The 1,268-nt window shown below is 49.2% G+C and overlaps 1 protein-coding gene across 1 annotated transcript in view; it reads right to left on the reverse strand.

Annotated features, from left to right (window-relative positions):
• The window catches only part of EMH_0017940 (uncharacterized protein), a gene marked incomplete at both ends in the record, with an annotated part of 5,124 nt that overhangs the window by 3,163 nt on the left and 693 nt on the right, over positions 1–1,268 (reverse strand). The window contains one exon of the mRNA XM_013501026.1: positions 416–641. Within this exon, the coding sequence (XP_013356480.1) occupies positions 416–641 (226 nt within the window). The remainder of the gene's footprint in view (positions 1–415; positions 642–1,268) is intronic.

Consider the following 1,268-nt stretch of genomic DNA (forward strand, 5'->3'; position numbering starts at 1 on the left):
GCAGAAAGGCAGAAAACAAAAGCAAACACGAAACATGAAACATAAAGACGCACAGGAAAACAAACAAGCATAAGAAGAAATATACAAAAGAGCATACATAAAGAAACAACAAACGCAAAGAAAGAAAAAAGGGAAACGAAGAACAGGGAGAATGAAGTATATCATATTGCTGCACAAAGAGAAATTCAGTCAGTCATGCAAACAACAGCGACAAACAAACAAATACAGCAGCATAAACATCCCGCAAGTCTCGCACTCGCCAGAGCGACAGGCAAATATGCCTCGGGAGCACTGTCTGGCTCTGGAGCTAAGAGGTAGCTAGCTGCATCGCGAGGCAGCTAGCTGCCTAGCTAGCTAGCTGCCTGGCTAGCCATTGGTGCGAGCGCCGCTTATTATGTAAGGGGTTTCGTCGCACCGTCTTGTGTGAGGGAGTTGGATGTTAGCCCGAGATAATTTTTGTCAGTGATTGAGAAAGCGCTGAAGCAGCTGCGGACGAGGGCTTCGACCTCGACGGACATCCGCTGCTCCTCTGGTCGCAACGGCTCGTTTGTTTTATTCAGCTGCTGCAGCAGCTGCATGTTCCCCCTCTGATCCCGTCGCCGCTGCTGCTTTCCAGCTGCTGTCTCTTCCTCGCGCTTCCTCTGAGCCCCAAACTCCGCAGCAGCAAACCCCCAACTCTCAAAGACGAACGGCACAATATACCCAGAGCTCTGGCTAGCTAGACTAGCTAGCTAGACTAGCTAGCCAGTCTAGCTTGCTGGCTTCCTCCTCACCTGCACGGTCCTGTAGACCTGGCGGTAGCAACTCAGGAGGTTTTTGTGTAGATGCGCTGTCGCGTAGTCTGCACAACTGGCAACACGAGCCGTACGTACACCGCAGCAAAAAGAATTAAACCTTTAGCTCACAGAAAGAGGAAAAACAATTACAGTAGAATGAAAGCCAAAAACTACAACGCAAAAAATCATATATAATAATACGTAGGCACCACCTTCTAGCGTCTCCCCTTCACACCTATGTGTGTACACCTCATGCCTGCGGGCATGTACACCCCAGTACAGAGGCAGATGCAAATGCTGTATCTGTAGCTACAGCTGCAGATTGTCCTTTTGCCTCTGAGGAGAAAACACTTTGAACGATACTGAACAGGGAGAGAATTCGTCTCCTGTGTTGTGTTTACACTCACTCTGTTCCCGCATGTCCGTCATATATAGCAGAGAAATAGCAAAGGCCCTCAGTGCTGCCGGCAAAGAAACCCAGAGGGAGGCCTG

This window comes from Eimeria mitis, genomic scaffold, assembly GCF_000499745.2.
Source record: "Eimeria mitis Houghton genomic scaffold, Emh_scaff618, whole genome shotgun sequence".
NCBI classification, from domain to species: domain Eukaryota; phylum Apicomplexa; class Conoidasida; order Eucoccidiorida; family Eimeriidae; genus Eimeria; species Eimeria mitis.